At 46.2% G+C, this 21,457-nt stretch overlaps 1 protein-coding gene across 2 annotated transcripts in view; it reads right to left on the reverse strand.

Annotated features, from left to right (window-relative positions):
- The window catches only part of AP3M2 (adaptor related protein complex 3 subunit mu 2), a 45,715-nt gene that overhangs the window by 11,511 nt on the left and 12,747 nt on the right, over nt 1-21,457 (reverse strand). The window contains exons 1-3 of one of the 2 annotated variants that reach the window (XM_075915723.1): nt 8,561-8,691; nt 6,046-6,394; nt 110-281 (exon numbers count right to left, since the gene is read on the reverse strand). In XM_075915723.1, the coding sequence (XP_075771838.1) occupies nt 110-281; nt 6,046-6,318 (445 nt within the window). In that variant the 5' untranslated portion in view covers nt 6,319-6,394; nt 8,561-8,691. Of the gene's footprint in view, nt 1-109; nt 282-6,045; nt 6,395-8,560; nt 8,692-21,457 lie in introns of those variants that run through there. The other variant, XM_075915722.1, reaches the window with a different exon arrangement.

Raw genomic sequence — 21,457 nt, forward strand, 5'->3', positions numbered from 1 at the left:
ACAGGAGGCTGTGGCTGGAATAGCAACTTCTCCTCCTCCCTCCAAATCATTTCAGCAGAAGGATCATCACAATGACTCAGTTGCTTACCAACTCCTCACTCAACTGTACCTGTAATTGTGTTGACAACCGTTCGCAAGATGGTGGGGGGTTTTATCAGCTCCTTCAGGATATTGGACTCAGTAGCCAATGGGAATCCATTGTCCAGCATCTCCTCTAGGACCTCATAAACCACCACAACATTGTCCTTGATCACCACCTCCGAGCAGACACCAAAATAATCCTGTGTGAAATAGACAAGATTACCCAGCTTCCCCAGTAAGCACTCACAAGAACAGTTGTGAATATTAATGCTGAAAGAGAGACACCAATGGGCCAGCTAATTACAGCCAAGAATCAGAGCTTGTCTATACTTGAAATACCATTGCAGCTGTGCCACTTTACTCTTCAAATCAGACAAAATATACACCAACTGAAAGTGTTCTTTCAGCCCTGCAGGTAACCCGCCTTCCCAGAGTAAGTAGTGAGGTCACTGGATGAATTCTTCCACTAATCTAGCACTGTCTAAACTGGGGTCAAGTCAGATTAGCTCTATTACTTGAGGCATGGATTTTTCCACATCTGAATGGCACAGCTAGGATCACTTAACTTCTTAGTGCAGATCAAGCCTTAAATATGTTGCTTTCCTCACATTCCTTAAGCCAGGGGTTCTCAATCTTTTTCTCTCTCAGCCATCCCCGGCTATAAAATGTCCACAGTTTTCTTCATGTAACGCTGGCCCTGGCTTTTATTTGCAGAAAACCAGTTGTTGTGGTCCCACTTGTGCCACATCACCTGTTATCACCTTATATAAAAGCCAGGGCCAGCATTGGAGGGTAGCAAGCAGGACAGCTACCCCATGCCACAGGGGCCCCCACCAAGCTAAGGTGCTCAGGCCTCAGCTTCTGCCCCTGATGGCAAGGCTCCAGGCATCAGCTTCTGCCCTGAGCCCAAGTGAGCCTAACACTGGCCCTGCTTGGCAGACCTCCTGAAACCTGCTTGCAGTTCCCCAGAAGGCCCCGAGTGCCTGATTAAGAGCCACTGTCCTAATCTGCACCTACAGGTCTCTAATCCTGCTGCTTGTATGAAGCAATCTCCCCTTGATGCTCAGCTATTCCTCTTAATGGTCTTACTCATGCTACAAACCATAGACTGTATTTGTATTCTATCTTAAGTTACTCAGTGTTTAGAGAAAGTCCTAAATTATTTATACAGCGTATATTTCTAGTGTGAGGGAAGGCTAGGGGAGAACTGGAAAACTACAAGCTGCTTTTGATGCTATTCCTTTCTACCTGGTCTTTCTTTTACAAGAAAAACACAATTTATCAATGAACATTTCTGAAGTGCCTCCCATCCATGTTGCTCTTGGTCTTTTCGCCCCAATGCCATTTCAGCATCTTATACACTGCTGAGAAAGCCTCAAAGTAACTTGAATGGCCAGCTAACCGTAGGTCCTGAGAACAAGTCTGGTATGCCACAATCTGCTGAAAAGCAACTTTTTCCCTCCTGAAGGACAGAAACCCAGTGCACAAACTTGAGAAGTGGGTAAAAGGAAAAATCTGTAGCATGAATAACAGAAGATCCCCAGCCCAGCATCTGCTTCAGTCACTCGGCCTCTCAACGACAATTGCTACACCTTGGCTACGCTTTGTATTTAACAGCATTAAAATTCCTTGTCAGAGCCTAACAAATCAGGCTGTGAGCCTATCAAATCTTACCAGTTTAGGAACTAGAATGGGAGATCTCCAAGAAGAAAATCATATTGGTGATTCAACAGTTCCCTTTGATTGAGTATTAAATCAAATATTTACACACAGCTTGATCCTAGGGCAGCGATGAGCGACCTGTGGCACACTGGGGCACCAAAGCCCCGTATTTCTTATGCCTCTCCCTCCCTCCCAGCACTTTCGGAGGAGCCACAAATCACCTGATTCACGCTCCATCCTTGCTTCTCCCACTCCATTCCCAGAGCTGGAATGTCGCAAATCAGCTGCTGTGGCCGACTGAGGTAAAGGAGGGCCACTCATGTGGCCCACTCACTATTCGTGGTTCCCATCCCTGTGTTAGGGGTCGTTCATAACACTTTTCAGTAAAACCAGGCTTCAGACCATGCATGCTTATCAGAAATCCAATGCATTTTTCATGAAGAGTGTTATGAAGCTGTTTTGCCCAAATTCTGATGTGGGTAATTGCCTACCTAATTCTACCCCTATATAGTCCCCCAATATCAACTGAAGAGAGAATTATTTTCTTATCCTCAGCTGTCACATAGTGCCTGTGTGGGGTTAAGCAACTACCATGTGCCATCCAAAAGATGACTGCATATCATACTGGCTAAGCCATCGTGCATGTTCATGCATATTTACTTTATCTATACACTGGCAATGCTTCAAACACAAAAGTACGATGCAAATGTCAAGTATCATCTGTGAAGTTTATGAAGCCCTCTGGAAACCTTTGTAATGAAAGGTACTACAAAACGTGAACATATTGTAACATGTATTTGCCCTGGTGGTAGAAAGGGAGGGGAAGACTTTTAAAAATATATAAAAACCATCCAGGGCTCTGCTACTGCTAATAGGCAGTGTAGTGCAGTTGCACCTCTTTCTTCTTGTTTTCTTCTTTCCATAGTCTAAGTTTTAACTAGCTATTATGGTTGGTGAGACAGTCTTGACAATGTGAGTGCAGGGCGTTTTCTGTTTGACGTAAAGTAATAGCTCTAAATATGCTTACACAATCTGTGGCAGCCAGCCTCCCAACTTGGACTGTCAGACAAAGGCTTGCACTGCTTGGCTAAAAGCCGATGTAGAAGCCATTGCAGTTCAGGCCAAAGTCAGTGGTCTTCAGAGCCCAGCCTCAACTTCAAAGCTGTGTCAACACAGCTACTTTGAATATGTAGTCAAAGTTGAATGCAAGTCTTTCAATCTGGGCTGGAAGGGGATGCTGCTGGCTTAAGTATCTTTAAGAGATGTGAATGGCCTTGTTCAGCTGAATAGCACTAACCCAGACCGACAATGATAACAACCTTGACATTTAACAACTAACAAATACCACTGCTCATCAAAGCCTGCAAGGAAGAAGGGGGTAAGGGAATCTTAGGGCATGTCTACACTATCTGCCAGATGAAAGGGGAGCGTTCCATCCAGCTTTCCAAAAGAATGAGAAGCATAAACAGAGTTGATGGGAGAGTGTCAGCTGTCGACTTACAGCAGTGTCTTCACAACGATTCTATCAGCTACATTCAGGTGGGTGACAGGGGAGGGATCACATGAGCATTACCTGCTGTGTTCCCTCCCTCTGCGGGATCTGGTATTAGCCACTGTCAGCAGACAGGATACCAGGTAGATGGACTGTTGGTCTACCCAGTATGGTCGTTCTTCTGTTCATTAGTCACATTGCTGAAACTGTAACTTAGATTGACGACAGCCTGCAATGGTGCAGACTATGACCATCTTAATGGTATACTGAGATGACCGTTCATTTGGGCACTGCTGTGAGTGAGCTTTAAACAATTCTGCCCCTTTCTCCAGCCCCCACAACCAAAAAGCCATGTCCAAAGAATTTAGGAGAGTCCCCAAAAGAGAGGCATGCTTAAACAGCGTCCTGGAACACGAGCCTCATGAATGGGAAGCCAACAGGAAGAATCTAGCAGACGCCATGGGTGAATTCTCCATCTGGGGGGGCAGCCAAGCACAAGCCCAGTAAGCATCAGTGATCATAGTCTGAACAGCCAGACCAATTTACTGGGAATAACAGCTCATAGATTTCAAGGCCAGAAGAGACCACAGTACTGTAATCATGTAGGCTGACCTTTTCTACAACAGAGGCTATAGAACCTCCCAAAAATAATTCTGATAGCAGATCTTTTAGAAACAATTTTTAAATCTGAGGGAGAATCCCACACAACCCTTGGTAAACTATTCCAATGGTTAATTACACTGTTTAAAATGTACACTTATTTCCAGTCTGAATTTGGCTAATTTCAATTGCCAGCCATTGAATTACATTGTACTTTTCAACAACAGATTGAAGAGCCCATTATCAAATATTTGTTCTCCATGTAAATATTTATAGACTGTGATCAAGTCATGAGTAACCTTTTCTTTGTTAACCTAAATAGACTGAGATCTGAGTCTATCATTGTAAGGCAAGTTTTCTCATCTTTTAATTTTTCTCTCTCTCTTCCCTGAGCCCTCTCCAAAAGTATCAACATCACAGCTAGAGGATCTCTGCATCTTGGGGTCTTCAAAGTATTTGAAGGCTTCAATATCTGAGATATAGGTGAGAGGATTATTCTAGGAGGGGTGGGTGAGATTTTGTGGCCTGCACTGTGCAGGGGGTCAGACTAGATGATCATAATGGTCCCTTCTGACCTTGGAGTCTATGAGTCTATAAGAGCACCATCAAGTTTCATGCTCCACCTAACACTCTGTCTGATCCCTGAATTTCTGTTCCCATTCCCCACCCACATCTCCCAAGTCTGAAGTCAAGCGTGTGACTATAGTGCTTAGAAGCAAAACACATATGACAAAGTAGTTTGACTAAAGGCTCTAACTCTTTTCTCTCTTCCACTCTGACTCTGGTCACAAGACACCTCAAATCCTGATCACAAGATTCAGAACTTTGCAAGCAAAACATGACATCCGTCCTTCCTTCCCCAGACAGCCTGAGGATTTCACTCCTACTGACTCTGAATATTGTTAACTCTCTGAGGGAACTCTAATGTGACTCTTCAATCTACGAAACAAGATTTGTACTTTAAATTCACACGAAACTCAGAGAAACCAAATCCAAATGGTAATACTCCATTACATGAAAGAAATATAGTCAGCTCCCCAAATTCTTTTGGAAGGAGAAGAGTCCACTTTGAGATTCAAAAAAATACCACGAAAAGCAGCTCTATTTTGTATCTCTTTTGAAGTGTGTATAAACTAGACACTTACAAAAGGGATAAAGAGATGGTACTGGTAGTTACATCCCATACAATACTACAACTCTTGCAAACATAAGTTGATTGCAATGTCCAGTTTTTCTAGTTATCAGTACAATTCTACCATGACTGGGAATCACCTTGCTCCTGATCCAGTTCTGGTCTTCTCATGAGCAGAGTTACAGTTATGGGACACAGAAAAGCAGAAGCAAATTACTGGTAACTTAGAGTTCCTTTCATTCCTCCACCCCTTCTGCTTTTATTTTTAAAATTAAACATAACCATAATATATCACAATCTTTCAGAATTTTTATATGTTTCAGTCCTCCACACTCTGCCACTGTAATCTATAAAATAGAATATCCTGGTGAAAGAAAAAAATATTCAGTTACAAAGAAACTGACAACGTCAGCTCCTTTATGATCCAAGACAGGATTTATACCCCAGATCTGCAAAGACAAAAGGCTACTGAATTAATTCTCAGAACTAATACCCTTTCCTACCTTGCAGAAGATCCAGCGAACCCCAAAGTTGTTAGTTATTATTAGGATTATTTTGTTAAAGTAACAGAAATTTGTATATGATCGCAAATGTCTATTTGTTGACAGGTACAATTCAAGTTGTTCACTTTGATTTACTGTAAAAAGCACCTACTGGTTGGGTGCTGACCAAGTGAAGCATCGCGCTCTGAGATCAGAGATAAGCTCTAGTGTGTCTGAGCTAACAGTCCCCAGTTTTACATTTCAGGGTGACAGAACATTCTCAAAGGCAGACTCTGAATTTGAAAGAGCTCAAGCGTGATGACTTTTAGGGCATTGTGTGAAACACATCCCTTTTTATAGGTTTTTAACTTGGCAAGAGCATGTTAGCCTATACCAGCCAAGCAGAACATGCTAAAGCCCACATGCAGAGACAGAGCACTTCAGTTTAAAAAAAAAAAAAAAACGTATTGGATCAGTTGGTATTGAACGCCACAGTATTGCTGCAAGGCAATCTTTGCTATTATTATAAGAGAGGATAACTGCATCTGTGATAAATAAATAAGAAATAGCATGACAAAATATCCTGCTTCTCTCACCTGGAAAGTGTCCACAACCCGATGTAAGAACTCAATGACAAATAGGGGCGGCACTTCTGTCTGAATCACTGCCACGAAAAAGATCTTATGACGATAAACACTCAGGAGGTAGTGGTGAGGTGTGGGGATCACCGGAGGTACATTTTCTGCCTCTGTAGCCCTCTCTTGAGCTTCAAAAAAGTAGTCACAAACAGAGCGGCTGACAACACTTTTCCAGTGTTTCTCCAGAAAAATATCTCCTGAGGAGTTAATCAGGAAGAGGCTGTGAATCATGGTTGACCCCAAGGGAGTCCAAGCGCTGGGAACACTTTGCCTACCCAACACGACCCTGTTCCACAGTAGTTTGATCCTAGAAGACAAAACAGCCCGTTCAAGAGGTTGATCTTTGATGCTATTTAATTCTACACAAAGTAACAACGTGGCCACAGCTGAAATGTCAGGAGACCTAGATTCTGTTCTCAGGCCTCTTCTACATTACAGGCAGTCCCCGAGTTACGCGGATCCGACTTATGTCGGATCCGCACTTACGAACAGGGCTTTTCTCGCCCCGGAACTCGCAGGCGGCAGGACCACCCAGACGCGCAGTGGTCCCGCCACCGCGTCCTCCGGGGCGAGAAAAGCTGCTCCGGGTGTCCCTGGTCTGCTGGGGGGGTCCCCAGCAGACCAGGGACACCCGGAGCAAAGCCTTGGAGGCGCGGGACTCCGCCGCCTCAGCGGCTTTGCTCCGGGTGTCCCTGGTCTGCTGGGGGGGGGGGGGGGCGCAGCTAGTGCGCCCCCCCCCCCCCCCAGCAGACCAGGCTTTTGTTGTGGACGCCTGGGGTAGAGCAGCTGGGGTGCTGCCAGGTTGGTCCTGGGGGGACCTACCCGGCAGTGCCCCAGCTGTTCTGTCCCAGGCTCCAGATTCAGCCGCTGTTGAAACTGATCAGTGGCTGATTCCAGGAAGCTGGGGGCAGAGCAACTCTGCCAAGGGCATCCTGTAGTAAGCCCCTGGTCAGTTTCAGCAGCAGCGGCTGAATCTGGAGCCAGTTCCGAGTTATGTACAAATTCAACTTAAGAACAAGCCTATAGTCCCTATCTTGTACGTAACCCGGGGACTGCCTGTACAAGTGTTTTGCCAGGATAACTCTACCAGCAGAACCCTCTAATATTGATGCCACCTAATTCACCAGGAATTTTTCTGTCAGAATAACACCACCATCTCCTGAATAGGGATGTTAATGTGGACTTGTGTACGCGGTTAACTTATGAGCCTAAGCTCCCCTCTGTATGAGAGGCAGCACAGGTAGGGGTGAGAGAGGCAGAAGCTGGTGCACATGTGGAGCTGGCTTTCAAGCTGGCTCCCTGTTCTGACCGGCTCCTGCCATGCCGCCTGCCCTCCCCACCGCTGCCTCTGTATCTTAGGCAGCAGTGTAGGGGGCTGAGGGGAGCAGGCTGGAGCTGGAGCTCAGGGGTGTTTTTAAGCTTCAGTGGTTACGTTTACAAAAATAATCACATTTTAACATTCCTACTCTTGAGTGATATTAACTATGCTGACAAAAGCACTCTCCTGTTGGCATATCTGCATTGACACTGGGGTTTGCCAGCGCTGCTATGTTGGCTGTGCCTTTGTTTTCCCAGTCAATAGAGATATGCCCTAGTCAATAGAGATATGGCAAGAAAACTTCACCCCAGAACCTGGGCCTAGCTGTGCCACTGGGTGATGCTGAGAAAGCCACTTTTCCTCTCTACTTCAGCTTCCCCATCTGTAAGAGAGAGATGATGACACCACCCTAATATCATAAAGCACTTCCTTGGGCCTGGATGGAGAGAATCTGCACAAGCCTGTGCATTTCCATGTCATCTCCTCCCGCTTGGCCAAAATCTACTCACCAGGGTGGCTGTTTGGGGCCACAGAGTCTTTTTTAAAGCCGTAATACCCTCCAGGAGCTCCCTCCTGCCCGGTGTACTCCGATCATACACTGCAGCTAAGCGACAGAGTCCCAAGTGGGGCCCACAGGACTGGAGGGGACTGTGCACTTACATCAGTGACACCTGGGCGGGGGGGAGGGGAGACTGTGTCCTTACAGCTGAGAAAGACACATCTGAGGGGGGGTGGCACAGGGCTGGGGGGGGCTGTGCCCTCACAGCTGACAGAGACGGGGGGGGGCACGGCCCGGGGGGGCTGCGCCCTCACAGCTGACAGAGACGGGGGGGCACAGGGCCCGGGGGGGGCACAGGGCTCGGGGGGGCTGCGCCCTCACAGCTGACAGGGCCCGGGGGGGCACACGGCACGGGGGGGGGCACAGGGCTCGGGGGGGCACAGGGCTCGGGGGGGGCTGCGCCCTCACAGCTGACAGGGCCCGGGGGGGGGCACAAGGCTCAGGGGGGGGCTGCGCCCTCACAGCTGACAGAGACGGGGGGGCACACGGCCCGGGGGGGGCACGGCCCGGGGGGGGCTGACAGAGACGGGGCTGTGCCGGGCGATCCCCCAGCCCAGGTCTCTCCGGGGGGGGGGCACGTCAGAGGCCCCACTCACCTCACAGGCCCGTTAGGCTCCCGCCCTGCCAGAGCCGTCCCAGCCCCACAGAGCGGCCGCAGCACAGACCCCGCCTCCGGCGCGCTCTGATTGGGGAGCTGGGCGCCTGCATTCACGCCTGATAGGCTGCGAAAAAGCCACGCGCTTCCGACAAGAGCGACAGCGGTAAGCTGGGTTTTGATTGGCACAGCCGCACGGCCGCGCGCGGTGATTGGTGCCCACTGTAGGTCGCCCCAGCAACGCCCCGCCCCCCGCGCGGGAGTCCCTGCGAGACTACTGGCAGAGGGCGCGCGCGAGAAGAAGTCGCCGTGCGTTCCGGCCGCAGAGCACAAAAAGAGCCCCCCCCCCCGCTGTTCTCCCAATGGTACTGTCCGCCCCGCGGTCCTGGCTGCGCTGCGTCCGCTTCGCTGGGTGGGGCTGACGCAGGCAGCAGGTGCCAGTTTCCTGTTGTCCCCGCCCTTCGCACGTGGCCTCAGGGCGCCCTAACTCCAGTGTCCAACAACAGCCCCCTGCTCTGTCCCAACTCCTCTCACACCATTCCCTAAGCCCCCACCCCTGCTATGCCTATGCCCTCATTCCACCGCTTCCTGCCCCTGCTCCACTTCATCCACTCCTCCAAGCCCTCCTCTCTTGAGCTACATGGGCCAGGGAATTAGCAAGGAGCCTGGTGCCATCTGCCCCAAACTCACAGGCAGTGGGGAAAGCAGTGACCCAGACCCCACCCTCTCTGCACAGCCAGCTCCCAGCTGCATCACTTCTGCTTCCTGCTGTCAGTGAGTGTGGGAACAGTTCCACATCCTCCTCCTCAAAGAAAAAACAGTTTCTTGCCATTTCAACCAGAAAGGACATTGTCTCAACGACTTGATAACCTGCATCCTGCTTCAAAGGCCTTTTAAGACTTCACTTGAAAGAGAATCCTCTGAACTGTCATTTATGCTTAAATTCAACACTTTACACTCAAGTTTAAATAAAGACGCTAATTATCTTACTCATTACAAAGATAGCTTCCCCAATTATCACCTCTAATATCATTAGTTCACAGACATTTACTTCCCCCCCATCCCCCTTCTGTTCTGAAATTTGATTTGTCCTTTTCATATGTGTTCATTTTTTTAATTGTATCCTTTGGTATATATGGTTGTGACAATTTTCTTCCACTATTTGATCTGAGGAAGTGGGTCTGGCCCACGAAAGCTCATCACCTAATAAACCATCTTGTTAGTCTTTAAAGTGCTACATAGTCCTGGTTTTTGTTTCATCTTCCTCCCAGGCCTCCTCCCCCAAGGTGTTGGGGAGCCAGGAAAGCAGAGTGGGCTGGGGCCCTTAACTTCCAGCTGATACTGCCTCCCTGCCCTGCTGCGGCCCCCTCCCTCCACTGCTCCTGTCCCCTTGGCCAGGAACGCTGCCCCTCCCTGCCACGCATGAGGGGCTGTGAATGGCACCAAAATATCTAGGAACAGCCCTGCCCAACCTCCTACCCCAGCCTGGTGAAAGTGAATGAGGATGGACTGAGCGGGGCAGGCAGAGTAGATCCTGGGTTGCCCTTAAATTTAAAAAAGTGATCTAATGGAATAACATGCTTTTTAATCTAGCAGAAAAAGACATAAAATGATGCACAGCCTGGAAGTGAAGCTAGATAAATATGGCTTTGTCTACACTTGACATTTTAAAGAGTAGCTTTGGCAGCATTTTAACATGGCAGCGTGGTTACCTCATGAGTTCCAGGAGAGAGTTTGCACTCCAAACATACCGCCTCTGTGAGGGGAGAAGATATGCTCCCAGCACTGTAGCCCAGTTCACACTGGCACTTTACAGCACTGTAATTTGCTGCACATGGGGGGGGAGGGGAGAGGGGAGAGGTGAGTGTGCTTTTTTAACATGCCTGAACCAGAAAGTTGCAGTGCAGTAAAGAGGCATTGTAGACTTAGTCTATATGTGGGAAATAAGATTTTTGACAGGATAATTAATCATTGGAACAAGTATGAAGAATTGTGATGGATTCTCCAATCACTAACCATTTTAAAATCAAGCTTGTAAGCCTGTATGTTTTTCTAAAATATGTGCTGTAAGAACTGGGGAGAGAGGATTCTATGGCCTGTGTTACATAGGAGATCAGATTTGATGACCACAGTGCTCTCTGCTGGCCTTGGAATCTATTAGTCTATTATATACAACTCAGCAGAGAGAGCATGCCATTTATGAACATAGACAGGGTACAGCAAACACATTAAATATCTTGTACAATTTCACATGTGCTATATCTGCTCTATTCTAAAGCTCCACTGGTGAGACAAAGTGTCAAATGTTAAAGTCCTTGAAAAAGCAAAACAACCTGCAACAAGGCAGTTTAATCAAAGCTCTATTTTTAGACAGACGGATCAGAGTGTAAGAATGGGAGATGACAGACTCCCAACAAAGCTTCTCTATGGTGAGCTGAAACTCAGAAAATGCAAGAGGAGTGGTCAAGGAATGCCCTGTTAAGAGACACTCCAGAAGAATCTCATCTTGTGCCGCAGAACTAATATACTAATAACTTCGAAGATAGAGCCATAGACAGATCTGAATGGAGGGTAACTATCAATAAAAAGGTTGTAAGTACTTTGAGGAAGACAGATGAAAAAAAAATCGATTGAAAAGACAGCCAAGTATCAAGTGGGAGTGTGCACATTCCTGTGTAATATCTATTTATCAACTTGCTCTTCATGGACTGGACTATATGGTCACATAAAAACAAAAATGACACCATGACATCACTGTTTGATACAACAGTCATTATATAGTTAATTTTAATTACTAAGATACAGTCTCAAACTATTAATTTCTGAATTTAAAGCTTTTAGTAACATAGGTCTATGAATAGAAGCTCAAACAGGTTTTAAAGATAGGGTCATGAGCCATGTTATTTATTCAGCCTACATAACTGATTCAGATTTTACAGAATGCAAATTTTCATTAGAAGATGCCTATCTCTAGTTCTTTTTTTTATTGTGTAAAAAACCTGAATAATGTGAAACGTGTAGCCTATATATAACTGAGGCAGAGTGACAAGTATCAGAGGAAACACAACAAATGGTCTGATAGCACTTTATAGACTAACAAAACATGTAGGTGGTATCCTGAGCTTTCGTGGGCACAGCCCACTTCTTCAGATGACCAGAGTTTTGAGTTTAGGATGTGCAGACCCAAAGTAAATAGGAGAGAAGGGGGGTGTGGGGTTAAAGTAACCAGACATGAACTACTTCAAGACAGACCCAAAAGAGAAAATAACAGAACTCCACTTGTTATTACCTATAGTCCACAACTCAGACCCCTCCAGCGCATTATACACAATCAGCAACCCATCTTGGAAAATGATCCCTCACTCTCAGAGGCCTTGGGAGAAAAGCCTATTCTCGCTTACAGACAACCCCCCAACCTGAAACTAATTCTTTCCAGTAACCATGCCACACAACCACATCATAAACATCCAGGAACTCAGCCCTGCAACCAAACACAATGCCAACTCTGCCCACATATCTATACTAGTGAATTCATCACTGGAGCCAACAACAAAAGCTACCAAATCAAAAGATCATTTGACTGCACATCCAGTAATTTGATCTATGCAATCAAATGCCAGCAATGCCCCACTGCTATATATATTGGACAAACTGGACAGTCTCTGCGGGAAAGAATCAATGGACATAAATCAGATATACGTAAAGGAAACATACAGAAATCTATTGGGAAACACGTTAATCTTCCTAATCACTGTTTCAAAGATCTTCAAGTGGCAGTCTTGTCACAAACCAGTTCTACTAGCCAGATACACAGAGAAACATTAGAATTAGAGTTTATCCGCAAATTCAATTCACATGCTAATGATGAAGGATGGTTAGGGCACTATCAACTTAATAGTCATTGCAGGTGCAAACAACTCTTTGTGTAGACTCCTATGTCAGGAAGGATACTATCAATTGACTTTGATTCTTATCTGCTTCGTTTTAACTACCCAATCTTCAGATACTTACTGATTCCCTCTAGCTCCCTGTCTCCCCCCCTTTGTTCCCCCCCCCCTATTTATTTTGGGTCTGCACATCCTAAACTCAAAACTCTGGTCATTAGAAGAAGTGGGCTGTGCATGTACCAGCTACATGTTTTGTTAGTCTATAAAGTACTATCAGACCATTTGTTGTTTTTTCTGTGCAGACTAACTTGGTTACCCCCTGAAGTATCAGAGGGGTAGCCATGTTAGTTTGAATCTGCCTAAACAACTAGAAGTCCTGTGGAACCTTATAGACTAACATTTATTGGAGCATAAGTTTTCATGGGCAAAGACCCACTTCTGCAGATGCATAAGGTGCACAGGACTTCTCATTGTTGAGGCAGAGTGGTTTTCCTGAATTTGTACACAGCTTGCTAAGAGATCTGAACTCTTAGTCATCTCATTAGGATAGAACTCTTGAATCACATGTCATGAGACATAGTTTACAATAATAGTTACATAACTGAACCTGTAACTTACATTGTTACTACCACTTTGTCAACAAACCAGTTAATTGCACAAAAAAACAAATAATTTAAAACAGCAATTGGCCTTTTCCACAGAAATAATTTGTTAATCTTGCACTGTAAATAACAGAATATGCTGTACAGCACATTTTCAGAAGGTTAGCTGAGTTAGTCTTTAAGGTGCTGCTAGACTATTTGTTGCTTTTTTAAGTTTTTCCAGTTACAGACCAACAAAACATGTAGATGGTATCATGAGTTTTTGTGGGCACAGCCCACTTGTTCAGATGAATGGAGCATTAAAAGTCCAGATACAAGAATAAACAAGGGAAGGAGGGGGAAGGAAGAGGAGGGAAAAAGTGAATTAGAGTGTTCAAGTTACAAGAAGCTGATAAAAAAAATTTGCACCTTCTCTAAGAATACATTGTTTGGTTGGTTAAGTCATTAGGATGTGGAAGGTAGTGTGCTAGCCAGCCAATGTCTTTATTCATATCTCTGTGATAGGAATCAAACTTGTAAATGAAGTTAAGTTCCAACATTTCCCTGGGTATTTGGCTTGTGGAAATGGCCTGAAATGGTGAGTTTGAGATCCATTAATGAGTGCCCCGGGCAGGTTAACAGGTTTTTGTGTGTTGCATTTTTGGATATCTGATTTGTGTCCATTAATGTTTTTTCCCATAAAGACTGTCCGGTTTGGCCAGTATGCATGGCAGAGGGGCATTGCTGGCATTTGATGGCATAGATCACATTAGTGGATGTGTAGTTAAATGAGCCTCTGATTTGGTGACTGATGTGGTTGGATCCAGTGATGAAATCGCTTGTGTAGATGTGTGGGCACAATTGGCACCAGGGTTGATTGCAGAGGTGGGTTCCTGGATGATTATGATGGAGTGTTGCCTGTTTACTGCAGAGAATTTCTTTGAGATTAGGGGGTCGTCTATAAGCAAGGATTGGCCTTTCCTCCAAAGCCTGTGAGAGTGAGGGGTCATTTCCCAGGATAGGCTGTAGATTGCTGATAATGCCTTGGAAGGGTTTAATTTGTGGACTGTAGGTGAAAAGTAGAATTCTGTTGTTTTCTCTTTTTAGCCTTGTCAAGGGGCGGGCCCCCTCAACAGTATGAAAGCATCCAAGACCTAGTGCAGGGCCTTCTTCCCCTTACGGCAGACAAGGTCTGTAGGCACCATTTACAAAGGATGCCCTTCTCACCAGGTATATATGGCCTTAAGGTCTAGGCCCCGAGAATACATTCCCCTCTGACAGGGTATTTATGTACAAAAGTACATGCCCCTCTGGTAGAGTATTTATGGCCCTGAGGCCAGTCACCAGGTAAGGCCTCCCTCTCGCCCCTGGTTGTGGGGTGGGGAGGTGTTGTATCATGCAAGCAAGGTACTAACAAACTTCATTTACTAAAAGTGGAACCTCTTTACAAAGCTGCTGCATCTCTCTGTAGCTCTCACTCAGCCCAGACTAATCTTCTCCCCCCTCCATCCTGTTCTTCCAGACTCCTAACAGCCAGTGCTCCCACTTCTAATAATTATAAACAGCATCTAAAACACCACATTCCCTCCTCTTTTAAGAATCACTCTCAATTATAAAACAAACATTGTTGTTTTAACCACAGCAACAAATATGGAACAAGTCACTATATCGTTGGCAGAAATATTACATTGAAAACACTGTAAATATTACTTAACATAGTCTTTAGTCCAGACAGGTGGTCATTTGGGTCTGACAAACTGTCTCTGAAACCCCATTTCTAGTGCAATGTCTTGTTGAGTTGGTACTACGGTGAAGTCATCCAACACAGACTGGGTGTTGGCATCATCTCCTCTTGGTGCATAGGCAGGTGCAAGATAAGAAGCACTCCATACATGCCCATGAGAAAATTGATAGGTGCAAGGTCCCCTCTTCTCAATGGTTTTAAGAGGAGATGTGAATTTATGGTCCCCTTTGTGTAGAATTCCAGGTTTTCTTACTCTAACGAAGGAACCACACTCAGACTTCGGTTCCTTAGCACCCTGCCATTTGTCTATGAAAGCCTTATACTTTTCTTGGTTCTGTTCAACTGTTTTTCTCACATCATCCTCTTTTGGTGCATCAGGTCTTGACTTTAACACTCCAGCAATGTTCAGTTTAGTATTCATCTGTTTTCCATGCAGTATCTCTGCAGGTGATCTTTGCGTTGTGCCATGTCGTGTAGCCCTGTATGCTTGCAAGAAATCAGTAGTGAAGATTATCCACAATCGCCCTTCCAGTTTAGCCATTTGCAAACTCTCTTTCAAGCTTCTGTTAAACCTTTCGATTTCCCCATTGGCTTGAGGGTAAAACAGGGATGATCTTCTATGTAAAATGTTCCTCTCTTCTAGAAAAGTTTCAAATTCCAGGGAAGTAAATTGACTACCATTATCAGAAACCAGTTCTTTGGGGTTACCTTCCCTGCTAAAAACTGTAGAGAGGAACTTGATTACTGCAGCAGAAGAGATTTATGATGTAAACGCTATTTCAGGCCATTTACTGAAATAGTCTATTAGAATGATGGCATAACGACAGTCAATTGGAGCAGTATCAAAGGGTCCTACGATGTCAATCACAACTTTTTCCCATGCAGAATCAGGAAGAGGAACAGGCTGTAATGACGGGGTAAATGTCACTGCTGTCTTATCCAGGGCCGGCCCGAGGCACTCTGGCGTCCCGGGCATGGTCATATGATGCCACCTCCGTGCACATGACGCATGTGCGAGCCCGCCCTCAGGGAGTGAGCCCACCCTGCTAGGGTGCGCAGGCCTGCCCCTGGGGCACACGGCGCAAGTGCGGCCCAGTCCGGCCCAGCTGTTGCTGCTGGCACATGCGCCGGGCTGTGTAGGGCCCCGCGGCGGTGGGGGGAAGGGCACTGCTGGCTGTCACCGCGGGAGCCAGGCACACGGTGCCTGATGGCAGCTGTAAGGGATGCCATGCACCCCTTACAGCTGCCATCAGGCGCCCCCCATCGGTTGGTGCCCTGGGCAGCTGCCCGGCTCGCCCATGCCTCTGTCCGGCCCTGGTCTTATCATGCATTTGGCAAGTGACACAGGATTTTATAATTGCTTCAGTTTGGGAGTCTATCCCTGGCCACCAATACAGATCTCATAGTTGTTGTTTGGTTCTGACAATTCCTTGATGAGTATCCTCTGCCAGGTGTATGAGTTTTGACTGTAATTCTTCTGGCATAAGTAGCCAGTGTGTACCTCATAGCACACAGCCATCAAGCAAAGAAAGAGCCATCAAGCCATCATCCCAAACTCTAAAATAAGGAAGCAAAACTGGGTCAAGGTTTTTAGGGTTACTGGGCCATCTCTTTGTCAGAAATTCCCATAGCGCTTGTTGGATTGGACATGCTAAACAAGCAGCTTGGAATTGCTCTCTTGTAATCGCAGTAAGAGTTCTTGTAATAAGCGCAACTACTTCATCCTCATCCTCCAGTGAACCATCTGGTGAAGACAGGTGAGAAAGGCAATCAGCTATCACATTTTGGTTTCCAGGCTTATATTCCAGTTCATAATTGAAAGACAGTAGTCTTGCAGACTATCTAGCAATACGATTTCCTGCCCTTCCTAGTCCTTTCGTGGTTAGCAATGTTGTCAAAGGGCTGTGGTCTGTTCGCAACTTGAATGTGCGGCCCCACAGGTAAGTTCTCCATTTTTCTGTAGTGCAGACACAAGCAAGTGCTTCCTTTTCAACTGTAGAATATTTTCTCTCAGCATCACTCAGTGTCCTTGAAGCAAATGCAACAGTCCTCTCTGTGTTGTCCTCATGAAGTTGAGTGAGGACAGCCTGAAGTCCATAATCAGAAGCATCAGTAGTCACAATTGTGGGCAATGCAGGACTGAATAGTGCAAGTACTGGACTATGTACAATCAAGTCTTTCATAGTTTCAAACTGGCTTGTGCATCCACTGTCCACACCACGGTTGAACTTCTCCGTAGTAATTCTCGTAATGGTTCAATGACAGAAGCATAATTGGGAATTAACTTTGCATACCAGTAGGTAAGACCCAGGAAGGAACGTAAGTTTTGCAAATCTGTTGGAGGAGGAGCCTTTGAAATTGCTAGGATATGATCTGGATCAGGTTTTAGTTCAGCCAGTGAAACTGTATGCCCCAGAAAGGAGAGTTCTGTTTGTCTAAATTTGCATGTAGACAAGTTGAGCTTGAGGCCTGCTGTGTTTAGTACAGACTGCACGTTATTCTCGTGCTCCTCAGAAGTATTTCCAAACACAGTAATATCATCCAGATAGCACTGAACTCCATGTTGATTCTTCAGAATCAATGAAATTTTTTGGAAGGCACTTGGGGCAGATGCAAGACCATATGGAACACGTTTAAAACAAAGTAGTCCCTCATGTGTAATAAATGCTGTGTGGTCTCTGCTGTCTTCATGCAACATAACCTGGTGGTATGCGCTCTGCAAATCAAGAGTAGAAAACATCTTTGCTCCACAGAGTTCTGCAAATACTTCTTCTATGTGAGGCAGTGGGTGGCTGTCAATCACAATAGCTTTATTTGGCTCCCTTAAGTCCACACAAAGGCAAATGCCTCCGTCCTTCTTCTCTGTCACCACTATAGGTGAAACCCATTCCAATGAGTCAATCTCTTCAATAATGTCCTTTTTTACAAGTTTTTTAAGTTCCTCTGAAACAGCTTCGCTGACTGAAAATGGTAAGCGCCGTAACTTCTGTCATACAGGCATCACATTGTGTTGCATTTTAACTTTGTGCACAAACCCATAACCACAGCCAAGTTTCTCCTCAACCTGGTCTTGGGTCCCAGTTGAAACTGGTGTGTGTACTGCAAGAGTGCTTTGCTGAGGAAGATCAATTCGTCCATTAACTACCCTGAGGTTTAAAGCAGCCAATAAATCTCTGCCAAGGACAGGAGTGCCTTTGTGGACAATGTAGAACCCTGCAGTTACACAGCAATCACCAAAAGTCACTGTTGCTGGCAGGGAGCCACATACTGGAATTTGGTTTTTCAAATAGCACACCAAGGAAGTTTGGATTCAGTAAGAGGCACATCTTTAAAATAATGCAAATAGATGGAATCAGATAGTATAGATACTGCTGAGCCGGTGTCCAACATTAGCTGAATAGGATGTGATTTGCCTGAAGATGTGACAGAAACATTTACAGTGCACCTTATCTGTTCTGGAATATGTGCAATAGTGATTTTGTCCACACTCAGCACGGTAACATCTGGTATTGTAACTGCATGCACCTGTTGACTGGACTGGCTACTGTGGCATACCTTAGCAAAATGCCCAATCTTTTTGCAGTGATTACACTGAGCTACTTTTGCAGGACATCTTGTGTAGCTTGCGAGGTGTTGTGGGGATCCACAGTGAAAGCATGCTTTTGCTATGCTTTGAATTTGCTGATTCCGTCGTTTTTCATTAGTTTTCTCCTTGTAATTGTTTGTCTGCAGTGATAGTGGACTTTTTTGCCAAGGAGTCACGGCCTGAACTGGGCCTCCCGTATCCATGCTCATAATTTTGGCTTCTGCTATAGCTGACTCAGTCTGGGTAGCAATGGTTATTGCTTTTTCCAGTGTGAGTTGTGGTTCTAGAAGCAAGCGTTCTCTTACATGAAGCATGGTTGTTCTCTCAATGAGCTGGTCTCTAATCATCTCATCTGCCATATTCCCAAAGTCACAAGTTACAATCAGACTCCTCAGAGAAGCAACATGCTGCATTATAGTCTCCCCTGGTTTCTGCTCACGCTGGCAAAATCTGTAGCGAGTAGCTACTACATTCACTTTTGGCACAAAAAAGTTCTTTAATGCAGTGAGTGCAGTCTCGTATTTATCATCTGCAAGGGGAAAAGTGTAAAATATATGCTGCCCTTTTCCTCCAAGGCAGTGGATTAGCAGAGTTCAGAAATTTCTGTAGCATTGACTCTAAGCAGATAAGTCTCAAAGGGTATGTCTACACTACCCTCCTAGTTCGAACTAGGAGGGTAATGTAGGCATACCGCACTTGCAAATGAAGCCCGGGATTTGAATTTCCCGGGCTTCATTTGCATAAGCGGGGAGCTGCCATTTTTAAAACCCTGCTGGTTCGAACCCCGTGCAGCGCGGCTACACGGGGCTCGAACTAGGTAGTTCGGACTAGGCTTCCTATTCCGAACTACTGGTACACCTCGTGGAACTACCTAGTACCAAGGTGTACCGGTAGTTCGGAGTAGGAAGCCTAGTTCGAACTACCTAGTTCGAGCCCCGTGTAGCCGCGCTGCACGGGGTTCGAACCAGCGGGGTTTTAAAAATGGCGGCTCCCCGCTTATGCAAATGAAGCCCGGGAAATTCAAATCCCGGGCTTCATTTGCAAGTGCGGTATGCCTACATTACCCCGCTAGTTCGAACTAGGAGGGTAGTGTAGACATACCCAAACATATGAATCCCAGGCAGTAAAAGCAATTGGAGGCTCACCTGGGCTTTGCAGAAAGGGTGCGGGTGGGTTCAGAGACGAAAGATCCATCCTTGTTGCCAAAGTGTTGTATCATGCAAGCAAGGTACTAACAAACTTCAACAGGACTTTATTTACCAAAAGTGGAATCACTTTACAAAGCTGCTGCATCCCCCTGTAGCTCTCACTTAGCCCAGACTAATCTTCTTTCCCCTCCTTCCTGTTTCCTGTGCTTCCAGACTCCCAACAGCCAATGCTCCCAGTTCTAATAATTACAAACAGCACCTAAAACGCCACAGAAGGTAGGGGGACCCAGGACCTCCCACTCTACCGGGTCACAGCCCAGGGCCCTCTAGGCAGAGGTGAGTTCCACTGCCTGCTTGGTGGGGATTCCTACTGATACGTGCTGAGCTCCCGGGGACAATCCTCCACCCTGGGCCACTTCCTACCACTCCCGATGAGTCACTCCACTCCCCGGGTGTTGCTTGGCAGGTCGCACCCTGGTAGTCGGCCTCCTGGGTCAGGGCTGTCGCTGGGGATGTGGCTGTTGCTCCTGGGGTGTCTGGGATTGCAGCTGCAGCTGCTGCTCTAGGGGCTGCTGGGGCAGCTGCAGTTGCTTCCCTGGTGGCTGCAGTTGCAGCTGCTGTCCTTCAGGCGGATGCGGCTGTTCCAGGGGCTGCGCAGGAGCTCTGGACCGTGATCCTTCTCCTCTGGTGGTCAGCCCCATATGAGTAGCTCCCTGGGCTTTTATATCCTGACCCCTCTGGGAGCATGCCCAGCAGGGCTGTGGAGTTGGGGCTTTTCTGGCCAGTTTGGCCAGGGCAACTCCCTGCCCTACAGTATGGAATACATTCACCCTGTCACAGGCCTGTCTTGAGGTAGTTCATGTCTGGGTACTTTTTTGGCTCTATTGAGCTGTTTTTTTTTTTTCACTTTTCTGGGTGGGTATTTCAGTTTTATGAATGCTCTATATAGATCTGTAGGTGTTTGTCTGTGGGATTGGAGCAAATCTGGTTGTATCTTAAGGCGTGGCTATAAACAATAGATTGAGAAATGCGTCTGGGATGGAAGCTGGAGTCATGAACTAAGTGTAGTGGTCGGTAGGTTTCCACTATAGGGTGGTAGACATTTGTCCATCATTTAACTGTACTGTAGTGTCAAGGAATAGATTGCTTGTATGGACTAATCCAGGCTGAGGTTGATGGGATGGAAGTTGCTGAAGTCCCTATGAAATTCTTCAAGGGTCTCTTTCCCATGGGTCCATATGATGAAGATGTTATCAATGTAGAGTAAGTAGAGCAAAAGTGATAGAAGGCAAGAGAGCTGAGGAAACATTGTTCAAGCTCAACCATAAGACATTGGCATATTGTGGTGCCATGTGGGTGCCCGTGGCTGTACCACTGACTTAAAGATACAAATTGTCTCCGAATCAGAAGTAGTTGTGGGTGAGGACAAAGTTGTAGAGCTCTGTAACCAGGTGTGCAGTGCTGTCATCGGGGATGGTGTTCCTGATAGCCTGTAATCCGTCTTTATGTGGAATGTTGGTGTAAAGAGCTTCGATGTCCATGGTGGCAAGGATGGTGTTTTCAGGGAGATTGGTGATGTTTTGTAGTTTCTTCAGGAAATTGGTGGTGTCTTGAAGATAGCTAGGAGTGCTGATAGCATAGGGTCTAAGGAGAGAGTCAATATAGCCAGATAACCCTATTGTAGGCATGCCAATGCTTGAGATGATGGGTCATCCGGGATTTCCAGGTTTGTGTATCTTGGGCAGCAGATAGAAAACTCCTGGTCAGGGATTGGGGGGAGGAGGCGGGGTGTAAATTTGGTCTTGAGCAGCATCAGGGAGCTTCATGAGTAGTTGTTTCAGGGTTTTTTTGGTATTCTTTAGTGGGATGACAGGAGAGAGGCTTGTAGAATCTGGTGTTGGTGAGTTGTCTGGTCGCCTCCTGTTCATAATCTGTTTTGTTCATGATGATTA

The sequence above is a fragment of the Pelodiscus sinensis genome, unplaced genomic scaffold (assembly GCF_049634645.1).
Source record: "Pelodiscus sinensis isolate JC-2024 unplaced genomic scaffold, ASM4963464v1 ctg75, whole genome shotgun sequence".
NCBI classification, from domain to species: domain Eukaryota; kingdom Metazoa; phylum Chordata; order Testudines; family Trionychidae; genus Pelodiscus; species Pelodiscus sinensis.